Source organism: Nuphar pumila, chromosome 2 (assembly GCF_984573655.1).
Source record: "Nuphar pumila chromosome 2, dmNupPumi1.hap1.1, whole genome shotgun sequence".
In the NCBI taxonomy this organism is placed as follows: domain Eukaryota; kingdom Viridiplantae; phylum Streptophyta; class Magnoliopsida; order Nymphaeales; family Nymphaeaceae; genus Nuphar; species Nuphar pumila.
In genome coordinates, this window is record NC_143250.1 from 107,055,813 (window position 1) to 107,069,350 (window position 13,538).

The following is a 13,538-nucleotide window of genomic DNA, read 5'->3' on the forward strand; positions in this document are numbered from 1 at the left end:
CAACAAATGAAAGAATCTGGGATACTTCATTGTGTTCCAACAGTGTAATGTTCTGGATAAGTAGGTGCAGCCCAGCATCTCACATCATCTTTTGCACCTCTTTTTGCTAATTTCAAGTCTTTGTTGGTCTTAACCCCTAGGGGTACGTGGTCGTTGTAGTGGGGAGGGCCCCGGCCACTAAATGGGTGGTCAAGGTTCGATTCTCATGGGCATCTCCTCTCTATGCAAGCCGATGTCCGGCATAGGCCTGCAGGGGCGGGAGTCCTAGCATCGAAGTTTTAGGCCACTGGCAAGATGACTATAGGTATGGCAGGCTGAGCCAGTGCTGACCATGTCTTCATGCTGGGTGGAGTTTCTTCAAGTTATAAATCCAAAAAACAGAAAGTCTTTATTGGTCTTATTTACTTCAGAGGGCATTTTATGTGAAGTGACGCTGCATGGTGCAGCGCCACAGCTACTGCTGACAGCCACCCATCTCAACACTTCTCGAGATGGAGACTATGCCCATCTCGAGAAATGCCAAGAACCGTGGTTGGCAGTGAAGCTTCATCATACAGCACCACTGCATCGACGATAGCGGCCTCAATCCCGGCATCGGTGACCCCCTGGCTGCAAGAGAGAGAGAGTGGACCCCTACCTCCAACTTTTTTTTTTAATGTGTTGTTCCCTGAGTCCTATTGTTTTTGTAACAGGGGGAGAGGTGTTACAAAAACAATACCTTTTTAAGGATGCGACGGACACCGTTTCGAGCGTCCATGGCATCCAACATTTGTTGAAATCATTGTCCCCCATGTTCATTTCATCCCAATTCGGAACAGTGATTCAAATATACCCTAAGGGGGCGTTTGAATCCCCGTCCACGGGATGCACTGAACGTGGGCCCTACGTGCACCCACTCATATGCAGAATGCACGGATGTTGATTTGGTGCATCTCGGACACAGAAACAGCGTTCACCGCTGTTCCATGCCCTTCCCCCTGGAGCAGTGGCGGACAGACAGGAACAGACAATAAAAAAAAATTAATGGTGTATGGACAGCACGTCCACAGACAGTACAGAACAGGATGCACTGTCCGTGATTCCAACGCACCCTAAATGATTGACAGGATCCAAAACTTGTTGAAATTTAACAATCTTGCTGGACAAGAAGCAGATTTTGTGATCATCTCCTTTAACACAAGCATCATTTTTTTTTCCTCATAAGTATGTGACAAGTCTGAATATAGTATATGAATCTTTATTACGAATTAATTTAACATTTCTAGGAGTCGTTGGCATCTTAATTTCCAACATTTCCTATATATGGTTTACCAGTATTTAACTGATATAATGGTGAAGCTGCTTTCTGTTCTACCTCTATCTGGCTCTCTCTGAGGTCAATCTTCACAGGTGAGTCTCCTCAGTCTGCATTTTCTCCATGAACACACCTCCATCATGCATGGCAACAACAGGCAATTAAGTTTCTCTTAAGGTAAAATTTCACTTTATCCTTACTAATTTTTATGTTAACAGCCTACACCCTCACACGTGCACACACATTAAAAAAATGTTTGCTACCATACCACCCAATGTTGTCAGTATCGGTGCTTATTCGGCCTGTATCAGCCTATACTTATCGTATCGGTAGAAAATTCATACCCTTCACTCCTGAAGCTATTTTTTAATAAATGTAATATATACTTACATTTTTTTAATCTTATTTTAATGGTTTTAACACGTCCCACGTTCTGATTGACACATAATGTTTTTTAATTACTTTTTAGCCGATTCAGAATGATTCAATTGAGTATCGGTGTCGGGCCGATTCACCTGAAATGTTAGCAAAATGATATAAGGCCAATGGGTGGTTACCCATGTGATCAGGGGGGTTCCTGTGTTAAGCAGAAGGCATGGGAGCTGCGATTGCTTTATCACAGTTGGATCACGTAAGGATGGGTGGTCATGTCTTTAACCCAGAGTTTTACCTTGCAAGTAGGCGGCCGGGCATGTTAAGTGACCCACTTCTCCGTGAGGGTTTTCCTTCATCATAAAAAGAAAAATATTAGCTACCATCATTAATTTATGTACATTTTAGTAAAAAAAAAAAATAAAGTAGGCCAAAGTTTTATCTGGTCAATGAAGTGTTTAACATGGTTGGTTTATTAGGAAACATACTTTGTGTTCCGAACCGCCATGTTTTTCACCTTTTTGCTCTGATGTATATACCTCTTTGGCACTCTAGAGTGCCTCACAAGGCCTTACGGCCTAAGAACCCCGTGTATTCGGACCCTCTCTTCACCTCTTGATGTACTTTGCTTTCAAGTATCTATAAAGAATCTTTTTGTATCTCTTTCTCTCTTTGTGCTTGTGCATACGCGTACTCTTGTTTCCGCTCATGCGCGTGTGTTGTGCGTTGCTTGTGCGCTTAAAAGGCCTGCCTTCGGTGTGTGTGATTGTCCGAAGCTACGTCACGGGGGCCTTCGCTTCCCAGCCCGTGACAAGTTGGTACCAGAGCCTTGTCGACATTGGGAGTGACAATGGCGCCGAAGAAGATTGACATGGCTCCTTCAAGCAGTGTGGTTCCTGCTGAAGAGGACTTCATGGCCGATGATCGGGTGTCAGCCATCTCGCGCGATGTGGTGGAGCTGACTGGGTCAGTGACCAACATGGAGAAGTTGGTTAATGGAACTTGTGTCGCTTTTAGAGATCTCAATGAAGAGATTAAAACAGTAGTAGAGGGAGTGGAAGACTCGGTGGAAAGTCTTGTCACTAAACTTAACTACTCGGTGGAGGACTTTTCCACCAGATTTGATGATTTGTTGGGTCAGTTCAACATCATGGCTGCTAAATTGGATGTTGTTCGATAAAAGAATGAACAGTTAGAGCGGCAGTTGAGAATTGCTCCGGCTGGCGGTGTTGCGACATATGTGGATAGACCACGTTACAGGCTACCTGAGCCCGCAAAGTATAAAGGCACGCGGGACTCAAAGGATCTCGAGAATTTTATCTACGAGATGGACCAATTTCTAGAAGCTGCGAGGATAGAGGAGGACGCAGATAGATTGCGCACCGCAACATTGTACTTTGCGGATGAAGCGACCCTTTGGTGGAGACGTCGCTTAGGTGATGTTCGACGGGGATTGGTTGCTATAGTCTCATGGGAAGACCTCCAGAAGGAAATGCGAGACTACTTTCTACCTAAAAATCAAGAGAAAATGACCCACAAAAGGTTATTGGCATTGAAACAGACAGGGTCAGTACATGACTATGTCAAGGCATTCTCTTCGATAATGTTGGAAGTGGAGAGAATGGATGATGAGGATCGGTTATTTTACTTTGGCAATGGGTTGTAAGGATGGGCAAACCAAGAACTCATTCGGCATGACCCCGCAACACTGGCTGAGGCGCTTGCGGTTGCAGAGAAACTTGTCGAGCTGGATAGGAATGACCCTCATTTCAAGGCAGACAGCAGGAAAATGATCGCAACAATCAAAGGGACATTCGAAGGAACGACCAAGGACAAAATGCTGGTCGGGGAAACCAGCAGAATCATGGCGGCAAGATGGCCAAAATAATAATTATAATTGGAATAACTTTCAAGGTGGTAATTATCGTCGCCGTGACTGTCGCATCTGCCATGAGGATCATTGGCAGGATACATGTCCCAATAGAAACCGCGGTCAAGGGAATGGAGATAACCGTGCACCCCGAGTTGCGAATGTTGTTCAGGGTGAGGAAGAGGATCAACCTGCAGTAGCGCCAACAGTTGGCGCAATGCAGATGATAAATGCAGTAAAGGTCACAACCAGTGTGGAACCGACAGCATGCAAAGAATTGATGTATTTGAAACTTTTGCTCAACGGAAGACTCACCAAGGCATTGGTAGACATAGGTGTCACGCACAACTTCATCTCGCATGAAGAAGCAGAACGGTTGGGATTACAGTGGGAGAAAAAAGAGAGCCGCATGAAAGCGGTTAATTCAGAGGCTAAAGTCATCTACGGTGTCGCTCGGGATGTACCAGTGCGGATCCACAACTGGTCAGGAAGGATCGCGTTATCAGTCGCACCCATGGATGATTTTAAAGTCATCCTCGGGATGGAATTCTTGAGAACCAACAAGGCAGTGCCGATGCCCCACCTCAACGTTGTCAGCTTTGAGAGTGAGAGTCAACCCTGCATGGTTACTGCGATGACAGGGAAGCCTTGTGAGCGTTTGGTGTCTGCGCTCCAGTTGAAGAGAGACATGAAAAGTGGTGACGAGACTTTTCTTATCACAATCCGTGCTATAGATGAGGTAGAAAAAGTCATGGATGTCCCAGAGGCCTTAACGCCAGTATTGAAGGAGTTCGGTGATGTTATGCCCGCCGAGATGTCGAAGAAGCTACCTCCGAGGCGTGAGGTAGATCATCAGATTGAATTAATACCGGGTGCACGACCACCCGCAATGGCTCCTTATCGCATGACAATTCCTGAGCTGCAGGAATTACGCAGACAATTGGATGGTATGCTCGAAGCAGGAATCATCCAGCCATCCAAAGCTCCCTTTGGAGTGCCCGTACTCTTTCAAGCAAAGCACGATGGGTCGAAGCGGTTGTCTGTCGACTATAGGGCACTGAACAAAATGACGATGAAGAACAAGTACCCGCTTCCTTTGATCGCAGACTTGTTCGATCAACTTGGAAAGGCAAAGGTCTTCTCTAAGTTGGATTTGAGATCGGGCAACTGGCAAGATCAGACAGAGTTGGCGAAGGCATATCTAAACAAGGCAACCAAGCGCATGAAGAAATGGGCAGATGAGAAGCGTCGCCCAGCAGAATTTCGAGTTGGAGACAAAGTGTTGGTCAAGCTCTTTCCTGACTGCACAGCTATCTTTCGGGGCCACCACCGAGGCCTTATTCGCAAGTATGATGGCTCCTTCACCATTATCAAACGTGTGGAAAACTTGGCGTACCGGCTAGACTTGCCAGCAAACTTTCAAGTGCACCCAGTATTCCATATATGTAACCTGAAGTCATTCCACAAAGATGAAGGAGATCCTCAATGGAGCATGCCTCAACGTGCTTCGATCCCGCAGCGAGCTCCTTCAACAGTTAGTGTACCAGACAGAGATCCATATATCATCCTCAACCATTCCAACAACTATCTAGGGGAAGTCAAAAAGTACTTAGTGCAGTGGAAAGGATTGCCAGAATGTGAAGCCACCTGGGAGAAAGCCAGCAGCATGTTTCAGCATCGACAGCTTGTAGAAGGCTACCATGAACAATTGGCGTCGAGGACGGCGCCAACTTAGGCGGGGGAGCGTGTTCCGAACGGCCATGTTTTTCACCTTTTTGCTCTGATGTATATACCTCTTTGGCACTCTAGAGTGCCCCACAAGGCCTTACGGCCTAAGAACCCCGTGTATTCAGACCCTCTCTTCCCCTCTTGATGTACTTTGCTTTCAAGTATCTATAAAGAAGCTTTTTGCATATCTCTCTCTTTTTGTGCTTGTGCATACGCGTACTCTTGCTTCCGCTCGTGCGCGTGTGTTGTATGTTACTTGTGCGCTTAAAAGGCCTGCCTTCGGTGTGTGTGATTGCCCGAAGCTACGTTACGGGGGCCTTCGCTTCCCAGCCTGTTGTTAATTTTAACATAAAAAGCTGATTTATTTTATCTTGAAATCATACTACATTATGGAGTGTTGCTTCTTGATAAGTTTTGCGGATCATATTTCTAAAAGTGATTTGCGGGATCACCTGATCTGCTTATCTCCATCTATACCTTGAACCCGCCCAAATAACCAAGTGGTGAGTTCGGGTCACTAAAATAAAATCTTAGTATACATATAGAATGGCAAAGAAGCTAGCTAGGTAAATCATAAACTAAACCCATCCCACATATTTCTCGAGTCAGATTCAGATCAATCCGAATATTATTCAATCCGTCACTTTATATGCCCGCACCCAAGAATTCAGGTTGGGGTTGGGTCGGGTACTCAGTGCAAACCCGACCCATTGACAGCCATATGCGATCGATGTTTAGTAAGATAGTGGGACCCCATCTTGCCTGGGTCGATTTCCCCTGGAATCGTACTAATGGCTTTGACTGGTGGGTTTCAATAATAATAATAATAATCGTATTATTATTATTACTGGTCACCTAGGATATCCAGATCCAATCATGTTATCTTGGGCTGTAGAAATCTGAGTGAGGTCCACACAATAAAGATGGATAGGCTTATTCGGATCCTGATAAGAATCAGGTAAGGGAAAATTAAATCTGGATTGGAATAATGTCTAACCCAACCTCGGGTCAATCCTGACCTAAGGCGTCAACATGGCGTCAAAAAACGGGGTGGGGGAAATAGTGACGACCGTCAATAGGACTGTTTCTGGAAGCCAACGGCGTCAAGAAAACATCCAAAGATGACGCCCCACCGTCAACGGCCGGCAGCAGCAGGGTCGACGGCACGTGCGAAGCTTGACGACGCCCCTGAGGCATGTGACGTGGCGGTGGATATCGATTAAAGGGCCACGATCACTACCTGGCTTAAGCACACGTGTAGCCTTATCGGGGGTGGACCTCCCACGTGCGACTTGCAAAAGACAACCAGAACACGTTGCACGCGTGCGGGATCGTAAATGAGGTTACTGTTTGAATCCAAACTGAGGGAAGGGAAAAGTGAGGGGGCGGGGAGGAGAGAAAAGGAATAGAAATCCATAGGGTTTATGGGATTCCATGTTACTTTTGAAATTGGGAATTTGGTTCTAAACTTCTGCCCATGAGGGGGGTAAGAGTACTTACTGTCATGTTCCGGAAATTCATGGTATCTTCTATCTTTTCTTTTCCTATTGATTTCCTGTCTTCTTTTTTTGTTATGTAATTTTTTTGGTATGAAAGCCTAATTTTTCAAATAACAGGGGCTCTGCCTGTTTGGTAAGAGAAAATTGTGCAAAAGTCAGCGTCTGATGGGAAATTGCAAGTTCGAAACCCTACTGGCATGGGGGTGGTTAGCTAACTGCCTAGTTGTATGGCCACCAGTAGAGCTTGTCTATTGAAAAGGATCAGCTTAATTATAAAAAGAAAACACCTCATTTTTCATCGGTTCTGAGTTCCGATAGCACCTATCACAAAATTATTATTATTCTCTTATTTTTTTTTCATCCATTACTAAAAAAAAACATCTCTCTCTCTCTCTCTCTCTCTCTCTCTATATATATATATATATATATATATATATATATATTTACAATTAAACAAAGGTTTAACATTAGATGTATTCAACTTAAACAAAATGACTAAAACACATTAAAAAAAAATAGCAGTTTTTAAAAATGTAAGGATATTTTTTGAGGTCAATAAGATAACTTTGAGAGCTTCAAAAGTTATTTTTTAGTAAAAGGGTTTTGACTTTTCAATTCCCTTAATTTCAAAAGACCTATAATGCCCAAAAAACCAACTTTGCATTTTCAAAAATTCTATTATTTTAAAGAGTATTTTAGTTATTTTTATAAGATTAAATCTATTTAATTTAATGTTAAACTTAATTGATTTAGTAATAGATTAATCATATATATATATATATATATATATATACCAGTTTATTGTTTGAACCAACAAGAGTTTTTTTTTTCCTTTCCTTTTTCACCACCTCTTTCCCCAACACCAAGTCCGCTTTTAAATCCTACCTCCAATGATCGGAAACCCCCAAACCGCCGCCCATCTACAGCAGTTTTATGCCATCACCTTCACCTCCAGGGTAGGGATCACCGCCTTCAACGATGCCATGGCTGACATCTTCTAGAACCCTCTGACAGAAGATGGTGAACCCTTCATCGTCACGGCACTGGGGAAGGACTCTGAGCTCTTAAGAAGCGGGTTCAGTCAGTGAGCCCTTTGGGTTTGGCAAGAGAGATGGGTGACAGGCTCGGGTGGAGGATACTTTGTTTGGTTCCTTTGGTGAGAAGAGAAGAGAAGAGGGAAAATACAGGAGTCGTTGGCTTCTCTTGGTTCAAACCAGCAACATAGTTTATATTCTAGTTTTCCTATGTATGTGAAATAGGTGTTATCTAGTTTTTTTTCTCCTAACCGTCCTAACCACTTCAGGAAAAGGATAACAGCATTCATTTTTTTGCTTCACCGGAACTTGTAGGGGTATTTATAATTTTTTATTTAATAAAATTCATGGTAGGATACCAAAAAGTTTTTTTATTTTATCAATTTTTAGGGCAATATAAGCGGTTAACTTTTGATATATATATATATATATATATATATATATATATATATATAGAGAGAGAGAGAGAGAGAGAGAGAGAGTGTTGGTTACACTCAGGAACCCCTAATTGATACTCACAGTAGGAAGTTGTTATGACCAAATCTAACTCCATGAATGTATTCAGTGTGGTAAAAAATAGAAGGAATCGACTCTAGGGTTCGTTCTGCTGCTCATTTCAAAAATCATGATTCAGAATCACTCTCTAATTTGCTTGAGATTCATAATCACATGGGGTCGTGTGTGATTTTGAATCTCAAGCAAATGAGAATCATGAGACTCACTTTCTCACTTCTTAACTTTTTATGTTCGGCTGCTTAATTATACAAATCAGATTACTTTCTCATTCAAATGAGAAAGTAAATCAGAATGATCCTACCCAACATGCTCTTAGATCATATTTTTTCTACATAAAAATACAATTTTACAAGGGCTGTAAATTTGATACATTATAGTCCGCTGATTTTTCAACCCTTGCAAAACGTTACATATATGGTGGGATAATTAATACGAATTTTTTTTATAAAGAAATGGAATAACACGTCATCGATTTTTACTAACTCAAACATGTATATCACATCTGGAAGGTCACATATGAAAAAAAAGCATTAAAAATAAAAATTATTATAGGATTTTACTGAGAGAGTTCTTCCACTTTGTAACATACCCGGGCTTGCAGGGATTAGTGGATGTGTTTGGAATACGGACAAGACGGGCAGCAGCCAGAGTTTGCAGACCCACTACCAACTATCAATTATTGACCTAGTGGAATAAATAACATGTATTTAGACAGACATGTCAAAATACCACATTCTGAAAGACCAGTAATAACAGTTCTTTCTATTTTCAAGCTACGATGCTAACAAGGTGGGCGTGTACTTGAGATCCATTTTCATGAAACCCTTGTACCCGTGAATCCAGTTTATTAAAAAGGGGGATGTAATCGATGTGGGTAATCTTTTGAAAGCCATTGTTTATTACTGGATGATGAGATTCATGATCAATGACACTTGGAGAGGATGGTTTGTTGGCTGTTGGGATAGAGAAACAAAGATACAACAAGTCTGTGACCTGTCTCTTCAATTAAAAACTCCTCATTCCTGTGTTGCATGTGTTAAAGGATTCAATTTCAATCATGACCCCATACTTGGCAACAAATAAAAAAACAATTGAGAACCCTCATTTCTAGAAAAAAAATTCCCTCCACTGTTTTTTTAACCGAGATGTGAAGGTAAAGGTTGGAAACATAATGGTGCCCATCGAGTGGGCCCACTGCTTTTGATGCTGCCAACCATGGAATATGTATTTTATCAAGTTTTATAATATACTAAACAAACCCTAGCTTGGTTTCTAGCTTTATAAAGCTCACAGTTTAGGGTTTTTCAAGACAGAATAATCTCATACCGTAAAGTGACACCTTACCTTATTTATTAGTTAAAAGTTGTGGCTCAGAATCTATAATACGGAAAAAATCTACCTGAAAATTCAGTAACATAATATCACTGACTTTTGACTGTGCCAAAAGCTTTTAGAAAATCCTAATTTCTGTGAACTTGGAATTAAAAAAGGGAACTTTTATGATCTTTCCAAAAGATCAAGTGGCAATTCTTTCTTTGACCGAAAGTAATCCTTAGTTACTTAAATATAGTAAAATAAAAATTCTCTCATTGCCGACACTCCTTCCCGTCATTGATGTGGAATGTAAAGACTTTTAGCACCTTTAGTACTTATATAGGGAAACCAAAACAAAAGATAAATACAGTTTCTAGAGAAAATCTTCTCTTATACTTATTTTAGTCTCGAGAGAGATTATATAAAGAAAGGAGAGAGAGAGGGAGAGAGAGAGAGAGATCACGTGTACTGGGGTCGCACTTTTATGCATGTAAATTACTATTTGACCAATAATTAGTATTTGTTCCTTTGTGAGGATGTTTTTTTACGGGGCCCAGAGAGAGTGAGGCCTCAGTTTCCAGTCATTTTCAATTGGGCATGGAAAGGTGTTTTAAGGGGGGGGAGAGGGGTGATTTTGTGTTGTTTGTGGAAGGAGGTGAAAGCGGAAAAGCTGCATGTGTAGCCTGAAACCTTAACTCTTCATCCTGCCTGAGCACATCCCCACACCTCTCTCTCTCTCTCTCTCTCTCTCTCTCTCTCTCTCTCTCTCTCTCTGCTGGTGACTAAACGAAACTAGCCAGATTCGTTCTTAGTTCTTCCTCTTCTTTTAGAATCAAAATTAAAAAAGTTCGATTATGTCGACAGAGCACAAGATCGTTATGCAAGACAACTTAAATTGACAAATTGAGATATGTAGTTTTGTCCACATCGTTGCTGCAGACTGTCGATGGTGTTCTCTTGTTGCAGCTCGCGATTTGAAAGGGGTAAACGGAATTAATCCAAACAAGGACTCATGTTTGGTACTCAATCAGCAGCATGCACGACGCCATCTTTAGGCAACTCTCCGTATCAATCTTTATCTGCGTTTCCTTGTGTAGATACTAGAAGCAGCAAGAGGAAAAGGAGGCCTGCTGGCACCCCAGGCTCTCTCTCTCTCTCTCTCTCTCTCTCTCTCTCTCTCTCTCTCTCTCTCTCTCTCTCTCTCTCTCTCTCTCCCTCCAGCATGGTTAATACTAATCAATTAAGTGGGTATTTCGATTTTTAATTTGTTGTGGATCACTAGTGTTTATTAAGTAAAAGAAAAAGGACTTTTTTTTTCTTCCTGTTAACTATTTCGATTTTGAATTTGTTCGGGATTACTATTTATTCTTAAGAAAAACAAGAAAAAAAGACTGGGTTTTTCGCTTCCTGTCAAGTGAAATCCCAAATGAGAATTTCTTTCAATTTGGATTTCTTGATATTGGCACCCTTCGTCTTAAAACAATGATAAGAACTGTTTTCTCAAGTTTTTTCGTTACATGGATTTGTTGATATTGTTGTGGTCACATGGTGTGCAGATCCTGATGCCGAGGTTATCTCTCTCTCGCCTAAAGCCTTACTCGAATCGGACCGCTACGTCTGTGAGATCTGCAACCAAGGATTTCAGAGGGACCAGAACCTTCAGATGCACCGGAGAAGACACAAGGTGCCATGGAAGCTGCTCAAGAGGGAGACGCCGGAGATCAGAAGGCGCGTGTTCATCTGCCCTGAGCCGACGTGCCTCCACCATGATCCTTGCCATGCTTTGGGAGATCTCGTCGGGATAAAGAAGCATTTCCGGCGAAAGCACAGCAACCACAAGCAGTGGACGTGCGAGAAATGCTCCAAAGGCTATGCGGTTCAGTCAGACTACAAAGCCCATCTCAAGACCTGCGGCACCAGAGGCCACTCCTGTGACTGTGGCCGTGTCTTCTCCAGGTCGGCCACCCTTAAATATTTATCACCTACATGAGAGATCTGCACCAAATCTCTAGTCTTCTTCAAATTAGCATTAAAACCACCAGTGCGGTGGTTATCCATGTGGTTAGCAAGGTCCTGTGTCAGGCTGAAGGACCCAGGATAGAATCCTGCTGGCGCATAAGGGCTGCCGTTGCTTTATCATGGTTGAGGCAACAAAGACTGGGTGGTCGTGTCCTCAACCTGGAGTTTTACCCAAGTGACCCGGTACTCGGTGAGGGTTTTACTTCGTCATAAAAAAAATATATCAAACCCATGCATAATTAGCTGCAAAGATTTTGATGATAAATAATTGTGCTGGTTGTTTGTGAAGAATTAACTGATTACTTATTTGGTGTTGCACAGTCCATGTTCTTCGATACCATAAAGAAGAATCAAACAAAGCTTGTTTTATTTCTTTTTCTTTTTATCTAGATATGTAGTATGCATCCTAACTCAGCACTTCAGGCTTTTTAATTGGTTGCTGTATCTGTTCCATAAAACAAGAAGGCCACTATGATAAAATAAGAAATAGGATGTTCAAAGTTTCCAAATTTGTAGCTGGTTATCGATTTCTTGCCTCTTCTTTTCTGTAAACAGACGACACCTCCAAGCGTTGATTGTAGTTAATGAATTCTCAATTTCTTTTTTTTTTAATTGGAAATGAAAAAATGAATTCTCAATTTCTAAGCCACAATGAATAAGACACAGAAAGGGGACAAAATTTAAAAAAGAAAAAGCAAAAAAAAAAGAAAAAGAAAAAGAAAAAGTCAGAGCTATTGTTTTTTTATTAATACCATCAATTCAAAATTGTTAGGTCTGATTGGTGTTTTGTTTCTTTTAGGGCGGAGAGCTTCATAGAGCACCAAGATACCTGCACTGCAGGAAGAGAACGGCAAGAACTTCGAGCTCCACAGTCGGCTTGCTTATCTCGAACGCCTTCCAGTAACTGCCCATCAAGTGACACCAATTTTAGTGCAGCAGCTTGGCCTATGATGAAATTTCCGAGCCACCCAATTCGGGTTGGTTCTGCTGCAGATCATCCTCCCAACAATCTAGAACTCCAACTCTTACCCACTTCCAGTGCTCATTTGCCTACCCAAAGCACCACCAACCTGAAAACAGACGAAAACCATTCAACCAGATTGGAACTCTCAATAGGCCTTGTCAATAAAGAAGACACACCCAACCAACCCAACAGAAAGCCTGAGTTTTCATGGCTCAACAACATCAGCAAACCCTTGGATAACAACCAGATCTCCGGCAAACCAGTGTCGATCAACCCGTTCCATGTCGATAAGATCGCGGCTTTGAAGCTGAAAGAGCAAGCTAGGCAGCAGCTCCAGTTGGCAACAGCAGAGAGGGCATATGCAGAAGTGGCTAGGCAGCAAGCTAAGCTTCAGATTGAATTAGCCGAAAAGGAGTTTGCCAATGCAAAGAGAATCAGGCAGCAAGCTCAAGCTGAACTGGATAAGGCCCGGATTATGAGGGATCAAGCAATCAAACAAGTAAACAATAGCATCATACAGATCACATGTCAATCTTGCAAGCAGCATTTTCAAACCTCAGCTCAACCGTCAGATGAGAATTCACTGGCCATGAGCTATATGTCATCAGCTGCTACAGAAGGCCAAGGTGAAAATGATAATAAATACCTCACATGGATCTTAAGCCTCTAGGACATGTTATAAGCACTAATACTCTTTCTCATGTGTCATTATTTCTTTTTTGCTCTTTTTCTGATCTATTTGAAGTCAAATGGTGATGATTATGGTGTACAATGAATTAAAGGCAGCTGAAATTCAACACTGGATTCATTTAATACCCTTTTTCATAAAGGAAAAAAAATGAATAATTTCATAGGATCTTTGAAGTGCTTATGCATATGTTAATACTATTTGCACACATTATATGTTTTTCTCATTTAGTTCTTCGGT

The 13,538-nt window shown here is 41.9% G+C and overlaps 1 protein-coding gene across 1 annotated transcript; it reads left to right on the forward strand.

The window, feature by feature from the left end:
- The first annotated feature begins 10,639 nt into the window (after positions 1-10,639).
- Positions 10,640-13,335, forward strand: SGR5 (C2H2-like zinc finger protein). Its single transcript, XM_089991754.1, has 4 exons — positions 10,640-10,769; positions 11,184-11,583; positions 12,446-12,767; positions 12,807-13,335. Exons 1-4 carry the CDS (start codon positions 10,640-10,642, stop codon positions 13,278-13,280), a joined length of 1,326 nt encoding a protein of 441 aa, XP_089847880.1. The 3' UTR covers positions 13,281-13,335.
- The last annotated feature ends 203 nt before the right edge of the window (positions 13,336-13,538 follow it).